This window comes from Corvus cornix, chromosome 4, assembly GCF_000738735.6.
Source record: "Corvus cornix cornix isolate S_Up_H32 chromosome 4, ASM73873v5, whole genome shotgun sequence".
Classification (NCBI taxonomy): domain Eukaryota; kingdom Metazoa; phylum Chordata; class Aves; order Passeriformes; family Corvidae; genus Corvus; species Corvus cornix.
Genome location: NC_046334.1, coordinates 3,314,721 through 3,337,865, shown reverse-complemented (window position 1 = coordinate 3,337,865; position 23,145 = coordinate 3,314,721). Strand labels below are relative to the sequence as shown.

Genomic DNA, 23,145 nt, shown 5'->3' with positions numbered 1-23,145 from the left:
GAGGGTTTTTCCCCTGTAAAAACAAGTTTGAGGCAGTTTAATATTGCTACTGGAGACGCAAATAAGACAGCAATCATCACTGAACAGCAGGATGCTCTCCTAGGGGTTGTAAAACTGCTCTGAAACAAAGCTGTTGGTATCAACTTCCCATCTCCCTCGGTCCTGCAGCTGCAGATTTCTCTTGGTACTCACATGCTTATCGAAAAAGACATTCCCCTTGCACAGGATAACCCTGGGAAATCTGTGCATTCAGATGCTTCTAGTTTGGCATGCAAACTACTGGCAACGTGCTTTTTATGCTAGGAATACTGCATTATGTTTTCTAATGCCTCTACATCCAAGCTCAGCTCCTCCTAGTCACACTAATACGCTTGTTTATACTCTTCTGTCCCGAGAACACATAACAATGAAATATGCATTAAAATGAAACACCAAGTCGGTACTTTGATTTCACAGGACAAGTCACAGTAATCGCTAAACATAAATTATCGAATCTGCATTATTCCTGCCCCAAATCTCACCTCTGAAGATCTTATTAGGTAACACACAGCCAGTCACATGGGTTTTGGAAAGAGTATCTTCAAGAAGTACATCTCCATACTTTCAGCTTCTGCGCTCCTGTGGAACTAAAGAAACAATAATAAAAAAAAAAGTTTAAAAACTGGGCTGTAATAGCTTATTACGGGGGGGAAATAAGGGAGACACCTGAAAAACCGATCAACGAAAAGACACCCAAAAAAGGGGGAGACGGCTAACCCCATGGCAGACTCGGTTTGTTACTTGCCACAGTCAACGACTCATACCCACAAGAGGGTAAAAGTTTTGCCAATTAGCAAGGCCCTGCTCTTCCATGCCTAGGAAGGGAGTCAGCCACAGGCGGCAGCTCCCATGGAGTCATGGATCCCTATTCCCCCCCTCCGCAGCCACGTGGCGGCCGCCATTTTCCCTTCCTCTCTCCCTCCCTCATGCGGGCGCGGGCCCGCGCCCGTGACCCGGCCGCGGCCCCGGGCCGCCCTGCCCGGCTCCCAGCTGTCCTCCCTGTTACGGAGCCCACGCCATCACGGAGCCTACCTTCTATCCGCTCCGCTCCGCTCCGCTCCTCTGCCGCTGTGGAGGAGAACGCGCCCGATCCGCGAGCACCGCCACCGCCACTTCACCCTCACCCTTCCCGCGCCCGCCGCGCGCCCCCTCAGCGCCAACGGCCGCGCCGCGCGCCCACCCACGCGGAACCCCCTCCGCACGCGGCCGACCCCGCACGCGCCGGCGGCGGGAACTGGGCACTGCCGTGACGCCGGCCTGGGGGCGGGGCTTCCGGCGCTGGGCGGGGCCACGGCGCGCACGCGCCTGAGCTCGGCCACACGGGGAACGCGCAGACGGCAAAGGGGATTGATCCCTCCCCTTCTGATTCCCGCTCCTTCCCGAAGATACCGAGTAGCAGCCCCGGGGGCAAACGGGTTAAGGGACTCTCCAAAGCAGAGACCTTCAGCTGATCGAGACAGCGATGCTGCTTTCTCTGTGTAGATACGCGTGTGTGTATACTTGGTCCCATCATAAGATGGGCCTTAAATGCTGCAACAATACTGCTTGTTATTTGAAAACCATGGACTAAAATAAAAATCAGAGGTCGTGAAAGACGTGCTAGAAAAATGAAGTCATCCCTCTAGGTGGACACAGGTCATTTCCGTTTTCCAGTCCATGTAAGCAACTGCATGCTGGCCAAATGTCCACACCTTCATTTTTAGTTAGAACAGGATAGAACAGAACAGAAGATTCAAGTTGGGAGGGACCTACAAGGATCATCAGTCCACATGTCCAACCAGCTCAGGGCCAACCAGAAGTTAAAGCCTGTTGTTAAAGGCATTTTCCAAATGATTTTTAAACACTGTCAGGCCTGGAGCATCAACCACCTCTCCAGGGAGCCTGTTCCAGTGTCTGAACACCATCTCATAAAGAAATGCTTCCTCATGTCAAGTCTCAATCTCCCCTAATTACTATACAGCACAGCAGCTTATTTAACGATTATTAGCTGTCCTCAGCCCAGGGAAGAGTCAAGCTCAATGCACGTTTTTTAGATGATCACTCTTACTTTGTCTGAATTCCTCCCCCATTCAGGTTTCCCTAGCCCTTGGTTTCAGCTGTTGGTTACCTTCCTGCCCCTGGGATTTGCCCTTCCCTGCCTGTTGTGCTTTCTACATCCATATTGCCCACAGAGACAAAAAAAAAACATAAAGTCTTTTGCCTTCGAGCTCCAGGAAGTTGTGGACTGGAAGAACTGAAAAGAAACATTACGTGAAAGTGGATAAATCAGAGGGCAAGAAGGTATTATTTGTAGCAAAGATCTTTCCCCTTTTCTTACTATCTATTATTACTTTACTGTTTCTTTAAGAGATTAAGAAGTCTAAACTTCTTGTATAATACCCATCTCTCTAATTTTAAATTGCATCATTTCTCTGTAATGAATTCCATATTTTGTTAATATCCTATTACCTACACTTCTAAGCAGCTTTTGCCCAGTTAGGTAAATACATTTTTATATTCTGTCCTGTTTGTTGATAAACGTGAATTTTCCTTTGGACATTGATACCATCTTTAGAGGTTTCTCCAAAGAAAGCTTTTCTCATGTCTGTGTAGGCTGATGCATTGGCACAACTATTGAATCCCCAAGGCAAATGATTTGAATAAATTTTCCTTGTTATCTTAAAAATAGCAAACTCTGGAGATGTTTCTCCAGCGCATTAGCAAGTGCTGGCACAAGAAATAAAAAGTAAGCAGGAAGCAAAAGGAGTAAAACAAGCAGCTGCATAAAGCAGCAATATTCACTCACAGCAAGAGTAAGCAGTATTTTTCATTTCTGAAAACATTTCGTGCTGCTCCTGTGCTGCTGGATTGTGTTGTAGCTCAGTGTCAAGCTGCAATAGCTGCTAACCAACCTGGAAAAGGACATCTTCTGTGAACATGAAAGTCACTTCCACACAGCACTACATTTTCTTATCAGAGTTTATTGTTGCACTTCAAATACCATGCCACTATCAGAATAATATCTATTTTTTATTAAAAAAAAACTCTGAGAAAAATGTTTCCAGCAATTTTCATTCAATGTGAATGACAAGAGTATTACATCTATAAACATTGAAATATCTATTTAATTTCTTCCTGAGGAAGTTTCACATTTTTAAGCAATGAAAAAGGATATTCTGTACAAGATAGTCTGCGAATCATTCAAACTAATTCTTTCTGCACAAGTAGAACTGGGAAAATGTCACAGTATTCTCAGGAATGTTAGCTCAAATAATTAGGTGATTTCAGATCAGGCTCTGTGTTTACACCCCCAAATGGTGAGTATCTGCTCAGAACCACATTGTTTTTTAATGGCACTGATGTCTGCAGAAAGCAAATTTCAGAATCATGTTTATGAAAATGAAGATGAAACTCACAAAATCAAGCAGTTGTTAAAGAAATTGCTTGTGCAGTTACCTACCAGGGGAACAGAAACTATGGCTGTGTTACCAGCCACAATAAAACATCTGACTTGGACTAGCAAACAGATTCATTGTAACAAATCCAGATTTTTAAGAGTACTAACACTGATAGTCTGTTTCTGGAAATCAAACACTGCAGGTAAACTGTGAATGGAAGAGGTTATACTTTGTCAGGTAACTCGTGTGGTATGACCTGGTTACTCAACTGTACTTATGTGCATCCCCTGGCACACACCCAGCTGCTGTCTGCATGGTGTGCTCAGCCTCCTCCTCCTCCACCAAGTTGGCTGCATGTTAAAAGTGCTTCTTAAAGGCTCCTGTTAAATGTAAGAACACATTTAAATAGAATAGTTCTGGAATAAAACCCCCATGGCTTCATACCATCCTTTCACAAACAAGTAACAATCCACCCAAGGACGTACGTGTGGAGGATTTATTGTCCCAGTGCCTCATGGTGACCACAGACGGGCTGTAAAATTCCCCAGGGGACAATGTGACCAATGTCACCACTCTGTCGTTGACTGCCCACTCATTCAGGGCCTTGCTTTCCCAGGGCAAGAAGACAGAGAGGGAATTCTTTAAAACAAAGAATGAACTAGGAATGTGGCTGAAGGCCATTCCTCCTGCATGTAAGAGGCACTCAATCTGTGTTCTCACCCTGAAAACATTAGGCACTTGATAGTGCCCAAGGTTTTTTCCATTTTCCTCTATTTTATAATGCTGTTACACTCAAGAACATGGAGTAACTGAGGCAGCCCTGCACAACAGGAGCTTTGTGCAATCCCTGCATTTTTAAAATGTTTGACTGATGTTACACCAGGTTGTATCGAGTAAAATCAATCATGACAGGATGAAAACCCCAGGCATTCTCTCCAGTTATTCAATTTAGCTGTAACAAATCTATATGGATGCTTGCAGGATGCACGAGCTGTCCATAGCATGCAGAGTACTTGCTTTTACAGGTGTTCAGAATCCAGAGTGTTTCTTTTCTCAAATAAGTACTTTAAGACAAGTCAGCTTTTGAGACAAATCCATATGACTGAATATTTAAAGTGAAATGAAATTCTCATTCTAATAAACAATAGAGATGTTCATCTTAAAAAATGTCTACTCTAGTAGGTCCTCATCCTTAATCATGCATATTCTCTTAGCAAAAATGTGCTGCGTAAAGAATATTGTTATATACAGCAAATTTGTCTAGATTTTTTTCTTTACAGGCCTATCAAAACCACGCATTACACAGACAAAATCAATAAATAATAAAGATTACCAGTTAGAGGTACAGTAAGGATCTCAACATCTGTTTTCTGTTTAGGAAATAACAGACTGGTTTCCATTTCATTACCTTGAAAGTTAAATTGTATGATTACATAAATGTCGTAAAACAGCACTGAGACAATAGGAAGTTGTTCCACCATTTGATGCATGATTTTAAGTATTCACCCTGAAACAAATGATGAAAACATTACAGAGCTACTGTATAAAGCCTTGCATTTAGTACTGTAGTTCTCTTTTCGCTAACCCTTCATACCTTTAGAAACACTCAGAGCCAAAGTTCAGTGAGGAGCTTTAAGGCCACATTTAGCTGAAGCTTCCAATGATCTTCCTCAACTTCTAAGCACTATTGATTAGACTTTATCTCCCATCTAATCTGATGCATTGAGAGATGTATTGTTGAGAACTATCACATAAATAATCTGCCTGCAAGGGCGGATATTTGTGTTTTCCCATGATTCGAGTGTAATTTTCTACCATGATTACACGCTGTGTTTATTTTTTTCCCCCCTCGAAAGCTTATTCCTAATATTTAATACCAAATATGTTTAACATATCTGGAAACAGAACTGGTATTTTCATCTGGAAATCTGGTAATTTTTGCTGTTGACGTAATCTGAAGGTTGCAGAAAGATGCTACAATTTTGATGAGGCTGTGGGGGGAAAACCATAGGTTAAAAGCAAATAAATTAAGCAAAAAACAGTGGTGCAAATTAAGGCAATAAAAGTAAGGATCTTTTTCTGCTTTTTATGAGTTTTTCATTTATTTCAGTGGAGTCACTCCTGACTCAGAAATGTAAGCCCACAGTGATGTGTCCAGATCTGGCTGCTGACAGGAGTGAAATCATCTTCCTTGCCCTGCTCCAGTTTGGGTCACGGTTGTCGAAGTCTAATACTGCAACTCGTGTGCTTCACACATCCAGTTAAATTTCTGCTCAGATAGTTCACATCTCAGTCGGTACAAAACCAGACATATTAATTACAGACAAAGGCCCTTCCCACACTCTAAGGGTTTGTTGTTACAGGATATAATCATAAGTTCTGTTTTACTTGTTTGTGGTTTTCTTTCTACACCTGTGGATTCCATATGCTGCTGGGTGCATTTGTTGCCACTCACAGCTAAATGACACATGGTAACTGTACTGCTCCCCTGGGTTTGCACATGTTTTGGGCATTAGCAAGCTGATTCCAAAGGCAGAAGTACTCTGGGCATTTTGTGCTACATTAAGTTATCTTATCCTATGCAACACAATAATCAAATCCTAAGAAAAACTGTCAGTGGTCCAACAAAGGGCTACAAAACCTACATGAGACACAATACTTTAAAACTGATATATAAAAATGTGAATATTTACCGTGAAATTGGACCAGGTCGTGTATCTCTGATGCTTATACCAGTTGTAAATAACTTCCACATATGTGCACAGTAGTCCACAAGTCCACAGGCCCAGAAATGTTAATGAGAAAGATTTGGCCCACCAGAGCTCTAAGAAACACATGTATTTTTACAATCCACATGCCAGCATATGGAAATAACTTCTATCCTTTACACTTTTTTGAAGAGGTATATCTTACAAGACCTTCTGGTAGCTGCTGGAAAGTTCAGGTATGATGACTGAAATGTGGAAGGGAGATTTCAAAAAGCTCTCTTCCACTGCTATCTCACTTTCTGTAGCTCCTGTCTCAGCCACGATGGCAGGGGTTGTCCCAGTTTGTGGAGGAGTTTTGACAGTTCCACATTGTGATCTCTGTAGTAGCTTGACAGAAAGGCCCTGCACTGATGGATACAAAAGGAGGAGGTTTTATTTAATGAAATGCTCTACTGCAGTTGCTGTGAATTCAAGGTTTCAAAGTTGGTTTGACCTGTGTGAAAACTTGACTTCCTCTTATGCAATCTATATTGTTTTACGCTACCTACTGCATGCAAGGAGCTGAACTCTTAAGAGGTAATTTCAAGGGAAACAAAGGTTGTCCAAAACGAACACCAAAGTCAAAGCAAAATTTGATTCTACTCTTAGATAGTCTCGTAAATTTAGAATCACACTGAAGGTGATGCAGATACTTTTATTGCAATGTGATTGAAATAACAGCTTCTAAAATATCTTTGTATGTTGACATGTATCAGTTAGCAACCCCCATTTCCAGAAGTATTTAGAGTTGAAAAAGACAAAGAGTTTACACAAACATAGTCTTATCTCTGACCAAAATCCTTCTCACCTAATGATTTTGTATCAGTATGACTCTACTGATGTGAAGTTATTTATAAGTACTGTGAGAAAAAAATCCCAGCTTACCTGGTACATTAATTCTTACTGCTATTCAAACTGTAAGTTTTTATTTGCATTTTAGTCAGGCTAAATGAAATGGCAATACAAGACAGAATCAACATAAAAGTTACAGCTAGAATAGGAGACTGAATTGCCCTTGGGTACAGGCTGCAGCATTTGATCTGATGGAAATTTCCTCATTTGGGCATTTGTCTGAGGAAGGTACTTATAACATTCATAGAAACAGAATCTAACCTCTCTTAAAACTGGATTATAGGAGTGTCTGCATTACTTGTCACAGTCTAACTAGTCTTAAAGACAAGGGGCCACACAAATATACCCATCTGATCATGAGAAGAAAACCTGTGCTGTGGAACCTCTGCTGCTGAAGTCCATAAGGTAAAGGGGACAGGGCTTCAGGAGCAGCAAGTTTAGTTTTCTAAGGGGCACCAAGTTTTAGAATTTGTGGGGGTTTTTTGTTGCTGTTACTTTTTAAATGACTTAATCTTCACATTTGAAATAAAGAACTGAAAGTCTATGCACTCCACGGCTATCTTAAACATCTCCTTTGTAGGGAAAGGCACCCAAATAATTAACACCTCCTTAATTTTGTCCTCTCTGATTTTGTCCTCATGATTTTGCCTCTGTCATGTCCCATATGTGCCAACTGAATTCCCATACAATGCCAATGAGCATAATGGTTTACCTCAGAATCCATAGGAGGATATTTTCTGCCTTTGCTCTTTCCAAGACACTTGGTTTTTCCTTCTTCCAAGAGCTGACACCAGAATCCTTTATGTGAATCGAATCTGAAACAAACATTGTGTGGTGTAAAATTTGTGTGTAACCAAATCTAGGAGTCGGAATCCAAAGGAGTGGATGTTACATTCCTGACTGATAACTGAATCTGTTTTTCAGCTAATGCTAAAAAAAAGAGAAATTAATTCTATTTGCTTTCTATTTATGCATATCAACATTCCATGTTCCACTCACGGAAGTAAAATTCCTTTTGATCCATTCAAAATTCATATGCAATTCTCACAAAACAGCACTTTGTCTGTCAGGGCTCTACTTCTGTAACAGCCAAGTGGCTCAGTGAATGATTCATGGAAAATTGAACCCCAAATTGTGTTCTGAACAATTCACCCTACTGACAGCTCAAAGAACTGTGAGGGGCTTTATTCTACAGGGAGCTGACTTACAGACTAGCTGGTATTTTAGGAATGTAGAAACATGTGAAAATGATGAACTAATTAACTCACGTTAGGGCTTCAGAGTAATTATAATGAGGAGAGACTCCCAGAAACTTCTGTACTTCATCCATTACGGTAGATGGGTCAGTTCTCAGCTGCTGTCCATCAATAATTAGCAACTACAACAGAGAAAATAAATGGCAGTTTAATTTGGAATTCATTATTTCAGGCTTGCAACTGAAACTTCCACCTCTGTCAAACTCCTTCATTATATAGAGAGTACTGCCCCAGGAAACAATAATGGGCCCAGTCTTAATTGTCATCATCATTAATGACCTGGGAGCAGAGTAAATAGCATCTTAATTAAATTTGAAATTATATTGCATTGGAAGCTGTTGTGACAACAGAGAAATGGCACTGAAGGATCTAGAAAGATAAGAAATACTGGCAGGAAATGGAGAGAGATTGGTCCAGCCAAGAAAAAACCTTACTAATGGCTACTACTTTTCTAGATAAAAGGTAAGGCTACCAGGGCTGGTTCTTCACTATCACTGTGGGACATAAAATCTGGCAAAAATCTGCATGAGAATGCATATTGTTCAATGTTCACGGGTAACTTGTGGAGAAAAGCAAATGAAAACATAACGAGGAGAATTTCATACGAGAGTCAGGATATTACAGCATTGTGTGTCTCATGAAGAGAGATGCAAGGCTGGCTGAAAAGAGAGTATGTGGAGAATACCACCCGCTAGATGCATCAGACCTTTCTTGACACACTCTGGGAAAACAGAAGGTGCGGACTCCAGCCAACTTGTCTCAGCTACAGGAGTCCTGGATAAACAGAAGGTTGGGATTGCAGCCAACCTCCCTCTAACTGTTGGGTGCGGAGTGGTGCCAGACACGCTGCCAATGTCACGAAATTCCATTCCAGAAATAAATCTCCCAAGGAGATACCGATCATGTGATTTTGTCTGGCTGGTCTGGTGTTATCACATGATGTTCAGGGCTTAGGATGTGCATCTTTTGAGGCTTGATCTTACATGGGGCCAGAAGGAGATTAATGATTTGTAGGATATCCCCGAGATCAGCGCTCAGTAGGCAAGACTTTTACAAACGTAAACTTTTAGGACAGTGTATATATACGATGAGGATGACAAGAGTCTTATTCACCTGGTAAGGTGGGAAGTAAGTGAGCCATCTTTCAATGTGGGTAGCATACCATCCAGGGGCCAAGCATCTCTTCTGGAGAGCTCTGAGCTCAGAGGGGGCTCGAGGGCCAGCTGTGATCACCTGATAGAAGCTGAATTTCAGAGCTGCGGGGTCTTCATGGGATCGCTGATGCTGTAAAAGAAGTGACACTGCTGGAACTTTACAGACTACACAAGCTGGGAGAACAAGGCAAACTGGTTGCTCCTACTGACAAAAATTTCTTAACCTACCTTGTATTTTGAGCATGAACTAGATAACTGTGTCTATATACTAATTTCTGTATGTGCTGATTATGTAAATCAATTGACTAAGTAACTGTCTTTTACATTACAGGTAAACTTGAAAAAGTGGTTTCTGTTATTTTAACCCTTAAAATATTTTCAGGTTTAAACAACAGATATCTCAGCCCAAGGGTGATCACATACGGTCACTGACTGATGAACAAAAGCTGGTGCTATGCGACCCTTTTATACAGATAGACCCTGAGAGGATATACAGAGAGGATTCAAGGTGGAAACCTGGACTGGTGCCTGCCCATGTTCTCCCAAGTGCATACCTGGTACCAGGAATAGGCGCGGTCGGACGGGTCGATGAGGATGGTGATGATCTTTGCCTTCGGGATGAGGGAAGCAGCTCTTTTGGGAGCTTCCTCAGAATGGAAATAGTTGGCACTTTTCTCAAAGAGGAAGTCAGTGGTGACATTAGAAGGTGTGGGAAAGAAATCCATGTACCTGGGAAAGCAACATCATTCTCAGAACTACTTAAAAATCCCACAAAGGCTGATAAATCTGTTAAGCATATTTTATTCTAGAATACTCACTTAAAATAAAAGCCAAAAGGCAAACCAAATTTTACAGTGCATTTTTAATCATATTTTACTTGGTACTAGCTTGCCTCTCACTACATGTAACTAGACATTGAAGCTATTTTTTTTAACTGGATAAAAATGTTACAGTATTTGTGTATCTTAAAATTAGCAAGTTCTCACTTTTCAGGCAGAACAGAAATTGGGTTTTCCAAATCTGGCCTTTTGCTGACATCAATTGAAGTGCAATACTCTAAGAAAAAGCTACTTAGTATCAGAATTGCTTTCACTGAAAAGAGGCTGTTTATGCGGGGGAGAGGCACTGAAACAATCCCACACAGCTTCATCAGGTAAAAGGTTTCAAAGCAGTGACAGAATTCCCTTATTTTTCTGAGAGTCACATTTTTGGGGAAAATTGAGTTGTAGTTGTTTTAGGGTTTTTTGTGAGCTTTCCTCATCCATTATGAAGTCGTAGTTAAATTCCTGCAATTGCTTTGTCATACAAGGACTTCTTTATCCCTGGCCCTCAGACCACTTCTTATTGCTGGGAAAAACAATAAATGGGAAATTTTGTCCCTCCTGACTTTTCAGTTAACCTGTATTGAGAAAATAAATGTTATTTAAAACAGCCTCTTCTGAAAACCATGATTAAGGACTGAGATTTCTTCCAGTGCTTGGACTTTGTTCTATTCATACAAGCGAGCTACTTCTAAATCAAATGACATGCTCTTGTTGGCTTTGAAATTGTAACCATTGAAGTCAATGGACTTTTATTTCCCAGAAGTATTAGGGCTGATTTGATGAGAAAGACGAAGCTATACCCATTTTTACTCAAAAAATTATTAGAAGCTAATGACTCAGCCTGACTGTGTGGCCTCAGAATGCTTTACCAGGAAAGGAGAAGGCCAGCTTGGGGAGAGGCAACAGGCACTAGGGGCAAATCTGCTCTAGATCACGTGTGAAGTTATTATGCTGTTGTACTGAAGTCCTGGAAGTAGAATGATAAATACAAGGCAATGAAGACTATAAGCCTTTAACACCAAACGTGGCACTACACTGATTTTGGACAAAAAAAGTGAATTGATTCTTTAGGTAACACAGAAGATTCAAAAAAAGTGGGCATTGATGTGCTATCAGTGAAAACTGGAAAGAGATTGGACTAGGTGTGGTATCAAGAGGTTCCAAAGTTTAGGGTCAGCATTTCTGCTGGACATGGACTGCAGAAGTCTCGCTTGGTCCCTCATTCATGAGACAATTATTAAATTCAGTAAGGGCAAAGCTGAGAAGGCTTTAAAGAAACTTGTCCAAGAAACCTGTAACAAAGCTTACATAAAGAAATGCAGGACTGGTCTATTTAGACTTCTCCACTTCAATAGCAGCAGGATATGTTCTCATCTCACTATTCCGCCATGCCTATTGGAAGACTACAATTTACATCTATACCACTTTCAAAACAGCAATACTGAGGTTCTGAGGGCTAAAAGAACCCTATTCTGTTTCTGTACTTGGCCTTGCTCTAAATCTAAGCTTGGACAAAGACTAAGTGAGAGTCAGCTCAGGGACAAAGCCCTGTCTCCACAACTGTAAACGAAATCGAACTGATTGTTATTTGTTATTCTTGCAGGAATCCCAGCCAATTAATGGACTAATAAAGAGAGCCCCTTGTATCTAATTACAAAGTGGGAAGCCAGCATTGAAATACACTATCAGACTAGGTGGTCTGAGAGATCCGTCTGGCAGACAGAACTTTAATCTAAGAATGAGGCAACTACACAAACAGGGAGTTCAGAGGATCCAAGACTTAACTGTGGGAACCTGGCAGGGATAGTGGGGCACATAGTTGGTGCTGTAGTGAGAACCTGTCAAAGGGATGTGCCTGGTCTAGACAGGCTGACCAGTGTGAGCTTTATGCACCAGTGCCACATTAAGATGAAGGTAATTTGACATGTGTGGCAGCCAAATTGTACCTGCACCTTAGGGAAGGGGATAAGGCAGGAGGAAAGAGAGAAGCAGCACAGTAGTTTTCCAGCAACCTGAGAACACTGATTTTGTGGAAGAATGGGCTTGCTGTACTTAGGCTGCTCCATCAGCGTGGAGCTGCTCTGCCTCGCCTGCACGTCCTCCTCACTGACTGCAAACGCTTCAGCAGCAATTTCCCACTCCCAGTCATTTATCCAGCACCTCTCCATTGGCACAACTGGCTGACTCACCACCCTTCCCAGCGGGAATGTGCTGCAGCAATTCCAACTCTGGGAAAACGAGTGACGTACAAACAAATTGGATTTGATGTGTCTGCACTGAGACCACAGAACAGCGTTCACCCTGTTAATTTTATGGATGAATACAAAGTCAAAGGCAATAAAAGTATTTTCCCTTAAACTGGAGGCAAAATAAAGAAACAAGACAAGAAATCAATAATTATTCACTGGTGCTCCCCAGCCACCCCAGCATGTCACCAGCTTTCATGCTGCAGTGCTTTACAGTGCAGCACTTTGTGGAAGCAGAGGAATGAGGAGTGACCTTCAAGGGCAGCTGTGCCTGGTGACTCCCAGGGAGCCACAGTGAACATGGCAGCAGGGATCCAGGCTCTGTCTCAGCACCACTTACTGACCCACAGAGACACGTTCTCCTCATTACCCGATCTTCAAAGAACATTTTGAGAGGCTTTCCCTGCCCCCCATTTAACATTATTACTATTGCCATACCCTATTTAAAGGAAAAAATGCCTCTCCCTGATAGTATATTTTTCTCTTGAGAAATAAGATTTCCAGCAGGAACATAACTTTTGTGTCCATATATACAACTAACAACCATTACTGTCCCACCTTCAAAGGCATGTGTAACGAGAAATACACATTTTGTTACTGTTCTGCACAGATTAATACCTGGATATTTACAAGACAGCCTCACAAAAGTTAGTGCATTTAAGATATTCTGTAGTAAGATCATTATTCACTTGCATTTATTTCTCATTTCGGAAGGACACTGAAGGTTATTTCTTATCTCACTTTATATAGGCACAGTTACCATTACCAACAGTAATGTCATTTTTCTATTGTTCACAATATAGAAACTTTTATATTTATACTAATAACCCATCTTACCAATCAATCCCCCTGTGGTAGTTATTTCTATTAAAGAACTGTACCTCCTCAAAGGTTTTTGGGCTGGGGGAGTTACTAATGATTGAAGGATGCATGATCAGGAACAAATACAAGGCTGTAGTACCTGCAAATGGGATAAAAGTCCAAGATGTAAAATAAAAATACACATACACACATTTCTGGGGGGATCATAGTCACAGATGGGACTAAATCAGCTTTATTCCATTTCATTTCACTGAGGAGATGTTGATTTATGCCACCTAAGATCCTGCACTTTCTGAGCTTTTAGAATTAGGACAATTAAAGAACGGTAAAGAGTTAACACAGACACTGGAGTGCCAGTGTTGAAATCTGTTTTTCCTACTTAAAATAGCTGTGTTTTAAAAATAATGATTTGTGTATACGAGACTGTCACAAAAATATTTAAAAATCTTGCATTCAGTAGCTATTGGGGATTGGTGAAGATGGAAGGAAGCTTACATGCAATTTTCTGATTACGGAGAAGAAAAATAACCATTAAGTCAATTTATAAACTACTGCAATCTTGTAATTAGAACAGTCCATTAGGAACTTTCTGGCTTGAAAAAAAGGCCAAGAAATAACAAGATTCTATAAACGAGACACAGGCAAGACAAGAACTTGCAATTCAGAATCCAATCTATTTGAAAGATGTCTCTGTCCTGTCCTTTCCTTTTTGCACTTTGACAAGAGCTTGTCTATCTAGTTCATCTCTTTATCAAAATTTACTTATTTTGATGTAAAGCTGCTAAAAACACACCTGAACCCTGCATTTTCAATGTGTACTGACTGCTGTTGTAAGTTACATTACTAAGCTATATTTGCTGAAATTAAAAAAATGCTGTCAGATGATCAGGATCTCTACACAGCAGCCTGAGTCAACACTGATTAACTGTTTTACTTATTTGAACTTACACACAGCCTATCTTGTTGGAATACAAGAAAATCTCACCAGTTTTCTGGGGTCCTACAACCAAGAATTTTGGCAACCGATCACAGGTTTTTTCCTTAGACCAGATATCTCTGTGCCGTTTGTCATCACAGGGGTTCTAAAATAGAAAGGAAAACTCAGAAGTTCCTTGGCAATCACATTTGATAAGGTTCTTAAGCTACCCTTCTATATAAATTACCTATTTTTCACCCATGTACAAATACTCTTACCTGAAGTTATTATTTTTCTTTATGACTGAAAACTAAGTTGTGCATTCCAGAACTATTCCAGTGATTCAGAATTGTATTTCCAACATAACCAGGTCAGAACCTGAGTGTCTTAAGTATTTGCAATTTATTTTAAGGAGAAGGATTGTACACATATATAGTTGCCCCATTCCTGTAACAGCTACCACACTATATATGCTGCATTTTTTAAACTAAAGGAGTAAATTAATTATGATTTAAGGCTTTCTATTCACAAATTCATATTCTGATCCTCCAATTCAAACCAGTACCTAATATTAACCTTTGGGGGCTTTGCTGCTTTACAATTGAATCAGTTTAAATTTGTTCTGGAAATGCTACTCACAGACAGTTTTTGACACTGTTGTCTGGCAATACTGCACTGAGATGAAGGGAATTATCTCCATGTACCCCTTTTAGGCTTAAAAATATATACCTGTCTTCAAAATCACATTAATTATACAAAACATAATACACCACAAATACACCACATACAGTATATCTTAGTCCCTGTATTTTACAAGTGTCTTTTCTAAGTAATTATAATTTTTCAAGTAATGTGGCTCCAGGCTAATTTCCATTTTTAAAATAATTCTTAGTATTATGCAAAATCCCTGACATTTTTCCCTCTAGTTCAATGTTTTATTAAAAACCAGCATGAATTTCAAGACACATATTTAAGTACAAATTTGCAATCTCAGACTCTAAGCTGGCAATTCAATATCCAAGGCTGGAAAACATTTGAGTAAGCAAACTTAAAGACATTTTTATGTTTGATTTAGTAAAGTTTGCTTCTTAGAGTATCTCTACCAAGCCACCTTAAAAAGATTTTATTTGGGTTAATATCATTCAGGTACCTACAGCTTCTTGGCAAACTTCTTCCTCAGGCAGTTCTCAGCCAATTGTGAACTTTCTGATTTATCTCATCTGCTTCCACTTGGCTAATTAGGGTATCCATGGTCTTAATGCTCTTTTCTCTTTTTGGATGCCCTCTTCTCTTTACACACTTGGAGAAAACCTCATTTCTTTAATTGCTAGAAGATGCATATAAATCTGCCTGTCAAATGCTTTATTCCTGCTAGTTCCAAAAGGAGAAGAAAAATAACACAACATGCACTTGCCTGTCTTTCCCCATATTTTTAAAGGCAAGTAAAGTCGGAAAAAACCTAATTAAAGATGATTTTAATTGCACATCTTAATGCATATTAATTTCACAGCCTTTTACAAGCGACAGGGAACACAATCACACCCTGAAGCTTAAGCTGGCTCTTTTATGGAACCAACTTAAAAACATAACTGCTTTTCTCTACAAGAAGCTGAAACAAAGAATTTAAAAAAAACCACCAAGACTTTTTTTTCTGATCTCTTGCTCAGCCTTCACCTGCCAGAGGGGGTCCTTCTGCTCAGGGAACAGCTCAAAATACTTGTGAGCCAGCTGGACCGGGGGAAGGGTTTGCAGTTTCAGGTTTGTCCAGGTATGAACGAAGTTGGCCAGGTTCACAAAGGTGTACAAGCCCAGGCGGTCGTTCCCGTAATTAGACAAGTGTGTCATGAAGATGCTGATCTGTGGGAGACAAAATGAAGAGCACACCTCGAGTCTTTGCATCACTAGATGGCAGTGCAGCCCTAGGTAGTAAAAATCTCATTTGCATTTTGCTCTTACTGAGAGCAGCAAGCCTTGGATCACATTCACCCAGCCCTTTCCACCCCTGCCCTCATTGAATTACATCCTTCTGCTCAAGTCAACTCAATGCAGTCAATGAGGAGAATGCTGGAACAGGTCCCACGAGCTTTGTGAGCAGCAGATGGGCAATGCTACCCTGGGGTTGGGCAACACCGACATCATCTTTATGTGCATTTACTTCGTAGGATACAGCAAAAACAGTGCCCACAGCTTTACTTTTAAGAGGAATACAAATGCAATGTTAAAAATGGGCTTCCTGTTTTCATGGAAGCGTAAAGAAGTCAGAGACTAAGGAAGCAGCTGAGCTCTATTGCTGTGACTTTAATCTTGTGGCTGCAGGTCTAAGTTTTATAGAGTAAGTAGTTCATCCCTTCTACAAAAGTATTCTGCAAGCACTGGCCTGACGAAAGAGACCAAGAAAATATCTGAAACCTCACTGCGTACTTTCAAATAACTGTGCATAAATATTCCCAAACAAAAAACCCCAAAAGTTTTAAGGCTGCTGGTATTTTCTCTCCCAATATTTTACTATGAAAGTGATAGCCAGATACACCCTCCTGCTCCAGCCCTTGCTCCAACTGCACTTCTACACTCCCAGTGGAAGCAATGCTTCCATGAAGGTTTCTCACAGGAAGGGCATTTTTGGATACACCTAAACTGAGCTGGTGAGCGGAGCAGGAAAACACAGACTGCAAGGATGGGCTCCCAGCGACTGAGGAAGGGCTGCAGACAGAACCTTCTGTTTTCTAAAATGCTGCCTTTTCAAGGTAATTTTTCACTGATGTAACAGTCTGCCCTTACACTGAAATCTGCGAACCCTCACCTCGCCACCAGTGATTTCTTTCTTGGAAGTTCTTTTTAAAGTAGAACTCTCCCAGGATAAACTCTCCAGACTAATTTCCATTAAAAAATGAGAAACATGACTCTTTTTATAAATACATCTGCTAATGCCATGAATGAGCCATTTCTATTTAAAGTAAGACCTGATGTAAGCCACTTTAAAAAAAGAAAAGCTTATCATGGTCATAATTCTGAAATTAGTTCAGGAACTGAAGTTAATCTTTTGTAAAGGAATTCCATTCCCCAGTTTAAAAAAAGAAAAGAATGAAAAACTGGTATTTATGGCAAAATTAGAAGATACACACTACTAAATCACTAGGAGATGATCTTTCTTTGTGGGTAGGACTGAGATTGAAAACCCCTTCCCTTTAGGCACCAAATGTATAGCCTTTTCAAGTCCTTTTTTATTTCAGTTCTCAAAGCAGGAATGGAGCAGCCACAGGACTACGCTGTTCTCACCAAAGACACAATCAGCAGGTTCCCATAAAAAAGGTTAACTTGCTTTCCTGACAGCCTCTTTCTTTCCTGCACGTGGGCTGACCTCTGACATTTTTAATGTCAATTCACCTCCTGGCAACTCCTCACACGCCAACAGCTACAGCACTGCCATGAAAGAAAAAGCAAGGGAAGTTGAAAAGATTTCTAGTCCAGGGAAAATATAATTATTCTTTCCCTGAAGAGAATATCACTGTAATTTTAAGAATGTCAGTGCAGGCTGAGAAATTCACTGGACATATCATCATAAATAATTTCCAGCATATAAAACTGCGTCACTGAAGGGGAAAAACGATCAGAGTCCTAAGCTCCCATTTTAGTTGTATTTTTTAACTCAAATACTTTATGGTTAATTATTTACAACATAAAGATGATCAAATGCTGGTTGAAAACTTAAATGGCTGAGTCTTGGAAAGAAATCCATACTCAGTCAAGCATATACATGAGCTAATACATGACTTTACATTGTAGAAAAGGTCTCTTCTATATGGCATCATAAATATCACAGATTAGCTCAGAGGGATGGTGGATCATTCCCCACTTCCCTGTGCAGAAGGATGGGAACACACATCAATCCCCTTCCAGCTGCAGGTGCTGCTGTTTCACACCAGGACAAAACATAATGATTATTCTTTCCCTTCCATACTGGGTTTATGATGCTTTGATTTGCTCTACCATACCATGTCCTGAGTCATTCAAACAAGTTCTAATGAAGAAGAATTATTCTTTCTCTGCAACTACTAGCATGCTATGCTTCTGAAGACTTATTCTCTTGGAACCACCAATCAGAAGCTATAAAAGGAATCCTTTGTGGCCATCTCCCAAGGCTAGACCCAGTAAATAACACTATTTGTTCAATAATCTTCCACCTCTGGGAAATGCTGTAAAATGCAAACAGAGCTTCATATATTTCTTTATTTCTCCTTCGAAAGGGAAGCAGTTGTGAACGGATTTATATTCATTCACTCTAACAAGCATTTTAACCTCCCTTTCAGATAAAAAGAGCTTATTTGATTTTATTATTTCCAGCACTCTTCTCAAATAATTTCTTTCCGGCATCTCAGCATTTTCTTTATTTCAGTGTAGAAGGATCACCCTTTTTCAGCTGTTCCTCATAAACAAACCATCACCCTGGTTGCACTTCAACGCACACTCTCCACAGGATTTAATATCCTTCAGGAGGGAACTGAAATGGAATGCACACAATTTTTTAAATGATGGTTTGGGACTAAATCTGGCCTCTGGGCAGCAGCTCCTTTCCTGCTCTCACACATTTTCGGAGCAGAGCTGCAAAGGTGCTCTCCTGTGCTCTGCCTTCTCCTTCCAGCTTCTTCTCTTCAGCATCTTGTCCTTCCTCGCGGAAGGACAGAGGTCTAAATTATGTTTGCTCTCCTTTCTCAGTCCTGATTTCACTTGGGATTCGGACTGGTACTGCAGAAATGTAGGGAAATGAGAACAAGCACTCAGGAGAAAGAGCTTTTATCTTTCTGACTGCTCATTCTGTGCTGCATATTTCCTTACTACTACATTTCCCAATTAGAGGCAATAGCTTCTAGGTCAACAAACTGGAGCTGAGATCGAGAAGGAGTTGCTGCTATTAAATCACGTCTCAGGAAAAGACGAACCAACATGATCTAATTTATGTATCAAGAACAGAGAGATGCTTGACAAACAACTCGAACAAAATGCAAACAAGTTACCCAGCTTCTAGTGATGGATGTTAACTGGCTGCATATTTTAAAAAATACTGATCACTACAAAATCAAGATTATTAGGATGCTGCACCTATTGACATGATACACCAAGGACACTACTCAAACTAAGTTTCTGGATTCTTGGCAAAAGCTGCTGTTTCCTGACAAAACAGAAGTGCCTGCTTCCCAAAGGAATGATATTACTATTCCCAAGAGTGAGCAGCCCTTCTTAGGGCTCCTGACTTCCCCCGGAGTCAAGGGGTCTCTCTTAAGCTGCCAGGATCAGACCCCAGAGCAGAGAGAAGACTCTCTTTTCAAAGGTCAGCTGCGGCAGCAAGGGAAGTGGAGGGAAGTCTGAGACTTGCAAGACATCGATGATCTTGAAGAGTTTAATTATTCTGGCATTTCAAATCTAGAACTAGAAGAGTTGGTGTAAGAAAAAATTGGTAATAAACACTTACTACATACTGGACACTTATTTTTTCACCATATATAGATCTACTGCAGGCAATTCCAACTCAAATGAATTCCTACTAACAAACCAGACATCAAGGTACTTTAGTCACAGGCACTATGTCACCCTCCCATCTGTGCAACAACATTAAAAGGCAGCATTGAGGCCTCCCAACTCAATGAAGTTACGCACAACCCTTCAAAATGAAGTTAAATGATGATTGACAATTAATTCTGTGCTCTCAGCTAGACACTAGAAGCAGATGCTTTACCAATTTGGAATATTGCTGGTGCTTTAGCTACTGAGCACATGTTTACAGGCCACGAGAGTACATTCAACTCTCAGAACACTTATATTCCAATTCATTTGGCAATGTGCACACTCTGTTTGCAGTTCTGCTATTGTTTCCAAGTTACTCAGAACAGTTTTGTTCCAGGTATTGAGAGACTCAGTAACAGCAGGTTTTGCTCCATTAGACCACCAAAGTGACAGAATAACAAATCAGAGCACAGTCTATATTGAATATGTATTTTAAATAGCTGAAAGACAATCCTTTCAGACCTGGATGCTTGCAGAAAAGCTGTGTTCAATTCCACCAGAGAGATCCCAGACTGCAACTCCCTTTTAAGCCCTGAGGTTGCCCTGCTGCTTTCACAGCTGCCACGGACCTGTCCACTCGCAGACTGCCAACGAGTGGAATTCCATTTGTATAGTGGTGTCTCCACCATAAATATGATGGAGCCAGGGAAGAGTTACGAGCTCAAACAAATGATGTACTTGGTGTAGTTCTGAACTGTTGATCTGACAAGTCAGGAACCCCAAGTTTATTTTCAGCTGCTGCTCATTCCCCTTGTGACTCAGTAGTGCTAGTACTGTCCAAAAGACTCGGTTCACTCTAAACCACTGGCACAAAAGCCTTCCATTCAAGAATTTTAAGGATCACAGAAGAGTAAAATTTTCTTATTGCCACAGTTTCAATGCATTTCCTGCCCACTGTTACAAGGAATCAGCTCTAAAGAGACAGCTATTCCTGTCTGTTCCACAGCCTTTCCACACTGCCTGCTCATTTAGAAATTTTTTTTTGTATTTTTTTCTATTCCACCCACAAAATACCAGACTCTGTCTGGCTTTTATGGGTGGGTTTTGAAGAACAGATAGGAAGGCAAAGAATACTTGTGTTCTGCAGTCAGCCAAAATGCTTGGCAAGACTGATTTCCCTCCCTGCCCCAACTGATGGCAACTATTGCTGGAGTTAAGGGCACAAGAGGACAGGGAAGAGATGAAACTTATGCCTTTCTCACCCATGAAGTGGGACAAGCCTGTCAAACGGAACCATCTTTCCTGCTTCTCACAGTCAGTACAGTTAAATATGAAGTTGTGCCAAGCAAGATGGACAGAAAGGGAAGATCCGAGTCTGAACGCCTTTGGTTTTGTATTTTCTTCTGTAGTGCCAGTTCAGGGTCACATTAAGATACAGCAGGTTCTGCTGATGTGCATGCAAATCCTCTCATTTTCAGTGCTAAAGGAGATAATTTCTCCCTTGCTGCAAGTCAATTAGCTTAATAACAGCTCTACTCACTGCAACTGGGGAGAGGTAAAAATTAGAAGAAAATAATACTTAGAACTGAACGCACACAAAGATTACAATTATTTTAAGATCAATCAGACAAAGTGCCTAAGGCATTAGCAGCCTTTCCTCTTCATCAGCACTGCTGTAACCATGTCAAGAGCACACAGCTGGCTACACATTAGTTTCATTGTTGGGCTGTCAACCATTTGAAGGCTTTCACCAAATTACTCTCCACAGGGCATTTTCCCTTTTCTTTCCATCTCTAGACACACAGTACTTTGCAAGGAAGTGCATGTAAATTCACGTCATCCAATTACTGTATTCTGTTTGATTTTCTTAGGGGCAGAAAAGTTACAGAAAAATTTCATGAACTCTTGGTTACCCTTAAACATTCATCTCGTAGGATAGAAAAGCTCCAGATCTGTATCTCCTACAGCTCAACAGATCTGAGAAGCAGTGATACAGTTGATGACAGTGTCTGTACTGACCTCTTCATCATACATAGCTCAAAATGTAATGGCTCACTCCCTTCAAAAGACGTATTTAGGAGACCGGTACAATTTTGTTCTAAGAAACATTGAACAGAAATTTGTTTTACTTATCCAAGAATTTCACTGGATATTGCAGAGAGAGATGAATCTGAAGTCACTGAAGATTCGAACAAGTTTATCAGGAAGAATATGTGCTAAAATGTTTTAAAGTCAGTATAGTGGTATGAAAAAACAGTAACTATGTGAGACAATAAACCAGAGAAGGAGATGCGTCTGACTGGGTAAGATATTCATCACTACACAGTTCTACGGTGCATGTTTCCCTTGTGGCTTTGCCCCGGTATTCTCTGGCTAAATCAGTGCAAGTCCCTCAACCTCCCTGTAAGTCAATTATTCAACTGATAATCTGGGGGGAAATAATGCCAGTATGCCAGTAATACAGGCTGCTGAAGCTTGCTTTTTCTTTTCCTGTGAAACATTTTGTGCAAGATCCCGATATAGCACAATCTCGCCCGAGGGCCGCTGCAGTCAGCAAGATCTTTAACAGGACACAGACATACAAAATATTACTTGAAGAGTGGGTAATAGTGTTCTCTTAGTGCTTTGGCTCTTTTGCAGCTTGGTGGCACTTCAGAATTCAGGATGCTTTATGAACACGACAGCAATAATGGTCAGCATCACATCCCAGCCACCACTGAGGGGGTACAAATGCAAACCACACGAACGCAACCTGCCAGCTGTGAGATTTGCTGCTCCAACAAGCCAACTGTTGGTTCCCAGTCACATAAACAGCCATCTCAGATTTCCTGAGGCTTTGCATACCTGCAGGACATCTGCCTGCACAATGCCCTGGGAACAGGGCCATCATGCTGGTTCTCATGACAAAAACCCACAGATGCACACATGGTCCTGCGGGTTTTTGTGGTTTATCCTGCACACAGTGGTTGATTGAGCACACTGTAAAGAGGCAGAGCCTCTCTTACACCACTGCACAGCCAAACCACTGAGAAATGCTGGGCTTCATTCTTAGGAGCACTTATTTCAATGTAGGGTACTCAGTTTCTGAAGTCTCAGCCTGGTGACTTACACCTCAAAAGCTACATTCACTTCCAAATTAAATATAATGAAGAAATTTGTTAAAATTAACATTTAATCCACACTCACATTTTCCACGTTTGGAAACTAACTATTTATGTACTCATTACTGAGAATATTGTTTAGCTGACATTGTAATGATTCATGGGTAGTGTTTTCTCTTCTTAGTTTTGTATCAGTGAAAAACAATGTTTTGAGAATGCCTCATAATGGCATTTTTGCATCCTCTCAAAAGGTGGGTGTTTCACATCAAGAAATCCCAGCAATTTTAATGAAAACACAGGAAAGCTTATGAA

The 23,145-nt window shown here is 40.8% G+C and overlaps 1 protein-coding gene and 1 non-coding gene across 2 annotated transcripts in view; both read right to left on the bottom strand.

Annotated features, from left to right (window-relative positions):
- Positions 1-771: 771 nt before the first annotated feature.
- Positions 772-902, bottom strand: LOC120409994. The gene has a single exon (XR_005601891.1). It is a non-coding gene; the product is annotated as a small nucleolar RNA SNORA24 (small nucleolar RNA).
- Positions 903-2,979: 2,077 nt separating this feature from the next.
- Positions 2,980-23,145, bottom strand: part of LOC104693664 (N-deacetylase and N-sulfotransferase 3) — a 52,782-nt gene continuing 32,616 nt past the window's right edge. The window contains exons 7-14 of the mRNA XM_039550835.1: positions 15,908-16,090; positions 14,303-14,399; positions 13,333-13,456; positions 9,980-10,154; positions 9,385-9,555; positions 8,284-8,393; positions 7,728-7,830; positions 2,980-6,531 (exon numbers count right to left, since the gene is read on the bottom strand). Coding sequence (XP_039406769.1) covers positions 6,412-6,531; positions 7,728-7,830; positions 8,284-8,393; positions 9,385-9,555; positions 9,980-10,154; positions 13,333-13,456; positions 14,303-14,399; positions 15,908-16,090 — 1,083 coding nt within the window. The 3' untranslated portion in view covers positions 2,980-6,411. The remainder of the gene's footprint in view (positions 6,532-7,727; positions 7,831-8,283; positions 8,394-9,384; positions 9,556-9,979; positions 10,155-13,332; positions 13,457-14,302; positions 14,400-15,907; positions 16,091-23,145) is intronic.